Genomic DNA, 2,837 nt, shown 5'->3' on the forward strand with positions numbered 1-2,837 from the left:
GGAAAGATGAGGTATTTGTTTTTATGAAAACCTGTGATGCGATGTTTATGAATGATATGTTTATGCATATGCAATGTCTTCAAGGGATCAAAGGACTTTTAACACATATCAAAAGGAAATAAAAACAAAAGTATTATTAATAATAATGATTTTTTTTTTTTGGAACCTATGGTCTTGTAGCTTTTAGAGTTACATCAAAATATTCTAAAAATAAATAACATAAAGAACTATAGGAAATCAGTCTTCGAGTCGGCGCTTTCTCTTCAAACTTCGAATCTCTTCCTTGTGAGCTTTAATCATCTTGTTTCTCTCTTGGACAAGTCTATCGATCTCTTGCTCCCATGATTGTATTTGATCGGGAGAGATAAAGTCTTCAATCTTCCACTTGCGGGAAAAATAATCAAGCATGCTATCACGCTCTTTGGCATTGGCCGCCATTATTGCTTTCTCTTCTTCCACTTTATGTAAGCGTTTTTCCAAATCAGCTTTTTCTTGTCTTAGGCAAGCGATGGTGGCAGCAAGGTCTTCGTTAGGAGCGGGCACATAGGGTTCTACTTCCACATGAACGGCGGGAGGAGTAATCCTTGGAACTATAGGAGTATCAGATGGATATGGTATGCCATGCTCAACCACTCGATCATAAACCCATTTAAAATAAAGATCTGATGGGATGTGATTCCTCATTCCTAATTCTCTTACTCCTATTTTCTTCACCTTGGTCCAAGCTTTGATGAACAACTTCTTTTTTCCAGTAGGGTCTGAATCATAATCAAAATTTTCTGCACTAAGATATAAGTTATTCCCCCTCGAGTACCAAGAAGAGGTACATTCGGGAAATCTCCACAACTATCAAACAAATGAGATCCTTCAAACCCCTTTTGACTCCAAATAACATTGTCGTAGGAAAGCTTGATGATTCTTTGAGCCCAAGTCAAACCCTCTTCATTCTTTATTGTAGAACGGGATAAGTGCGAAATAAACCACTTATGCAATAATGGTGCGCATCCGAGAATACAACCCTTGCCCTTAGATGATCGATGATTGATGGAATGCAGCAAGTCACCCAATAAAGTAGGAACCGGATTGTTACTAATGAAGATCTTGAGAGCAATCACATCCACAATTTTATCATAACGAGGGAACAACACTTGTCCATAGATTATGCAAGTGAGAACTTTTTCAAGAGCATCCATACTTGTTGCATTGATCAAAATGTCAGCTTGATTATACAAGAAGTCAATCGGTAAACCGGTATATTCTCCTTTATTCACCCAAACCTTCTTGATTTCTGATCGAGGCAAATGCAACGCAGCAGCAACATCTTCCAACTTAGGAGTCTCTTCTTCACCGGTGTAAGGCATCTGATCGAGTACAGGTAATCCTAAAATGGAGGAGACTTCTTCCAATGTAGGAACCAATTGAAAGTCCCTATAAGTGAAGCAATGCAGTAGAGGATCATAAAACCGGATCATGGTGTTGAGGAGTGCTTCATCCTCTTTGGTTCGTACCAGGCTGATTAACTTGTTGAGAGAATCGGAAAGCACGAGGGAACCTGAAACATTGTCACAAAGCATCTTCAAAGGTGTAGGAACTCCCTTGAAGCTAAGGCAAAAAGGCTTACGAACTTTAATTCCCATGACCTACAAAACAAATTATGGTTAACAATCCTTTAATCCCTTGAAAGGAGTTAGTCATGCTATGTATGGATGATGCATGTATGCATGATGCACATACACAAATAAGTCACACAAATCACACAATTTTTGGCTTAAGGCTTGCATGGAGTCTGATTAGGTGTCCTTCCCAAGGGCATTTCTATGGATAAGGAGATTTCAGCAACGGGTTCTACCAAGTGACTCAGAATTGTCAGCCCCCTCTAAAGCACCCTCGAACATGGTAAATGCATACCACGCAATGATACTTTAGGAAGAAACCTATCTGAGCTGTAGTATCGGGTAGCGACCATAACTTGGCATGCACCAAGAATAGCCCTCCCACTACGTTCCTAAAAGTCAGGATGGGTTAAAGGTGACTAAAGGTCCTTGAGCTCCGACGCACCCAAAGATACAGGCATAAACCTCTCTCATGCAAAAGAGGTACACAATAACCAGTGGAGGCCTAACTCAAGTGTGAACTTCATTTTGACCAACCCCAAGCATGCACAAGGGGGGTCTCCATGACTATGCCGCTCCTAATCTTAAGTGTTCTTGAATCCGGGAATAGGATTCGTCCTTCAATTTTCCCAAAACAGCCCTGAAAAATAAAACAAGCAAAACAAACAATAGAAAACATTTAAAGTGAATCCTAAGCTTTTAAGGTAACCCCTCTTTTATCGAAATAAATCCCCAGCAGAGTCGCCAGTTCTGTAATACGGTGAACTGACTTTTTATCGATCGAAATGTCGCGGTTAAGCATGAGTCGCCACCGACTTTTATTTTATCCAAACAAATTCAGAAAGGCTAAAAGAAACAGAAAAAAACCTTTTAAAGAAATCTAAGTTCGGGGGTAATTTATGCAAAGGGAAGGTGTAAGGCACCCTTTGCATCCATGGTTTTCCATGGGCTCTTAATTGCTTTGCTTGCTCGTTTTCAGAAAATGTAGATGAAAGAGGAAAAATGGACTTTAGCTCGTAAATGAGCGTAGCCAGTTTTTGAAGAATTTTGAGAAAGAATATAGAAAATAGAGCATGGCAAGGCAATTAGGGGCAATTACCTTAAACTCAGATGATAGGTCTCTTTTTAGCCTTTCAGAATGAAAGGGTCAATCCTTGCCATAAGTGGGCAGGAAGCCTTTCGTTTGGAGGTTGAAGGGTCGTCGAAGCATCCTTTGCCATAAGA

General features: G+C 40.0%; 1 protein-coding gene across 1 annotated transcript; it reads right to left on the minus strand.

The window, feature by feature from the left end:
* Positions 1-237: 237 nt before the first annotated feature.
* LOC131597206 (uncharacterized) lies at positions 238-1,637 on the minus strand. The gene is made up of 2 exons (XM_058869916.1): positions 815-1,637; positions 238-758 (listed from the first exon to the last, which is right to left on the minus strand). Exons 1-2 carry the CDS (start codon positions 1,635-1,637, stop codon positions 238-240), a joined length of 1,344 nt encoding a protein of 447 aa, XP_058725899.1.
* Between the last annotated feature and the right edge of the window lie 1,200 nt (positions 1,638-2,837).

This window comes from Vicia villosa, linkage group LG4, assembly GCF_029867415.1.
Source record: "Vicia villosa cultivar HV-30 ecotype Madison, WI linkage group LG4, Vvil1.0, whole genome shotgun sequence".
In the NCBI taxonomy this organism is placed as follows: domain Eukaryota; kingdom Viridiplantae; phylum Streptophyta; class Magnoliopsida; order Fabales; family Fabaceae; genus Vicia; species Vicia villosa.

Excerpts from the sequence above, each read along its gene's own strand:
- LOC131597206 (XM_058869916.1), bottom strand. The coding sequence starts at position 1,637 with ATGGGAATTAAAGTTCGTAAGCCTTTTTGCCTTAGCTTCAAGGGAGTT. Across the intron at positions 759-814 it reads CCCGAATGTACCTCTTCTTG|ACCCTACTGGAAAAAAGAAG; the intron begins GTACTCGAGGGG and ends ATTATGATTCAG.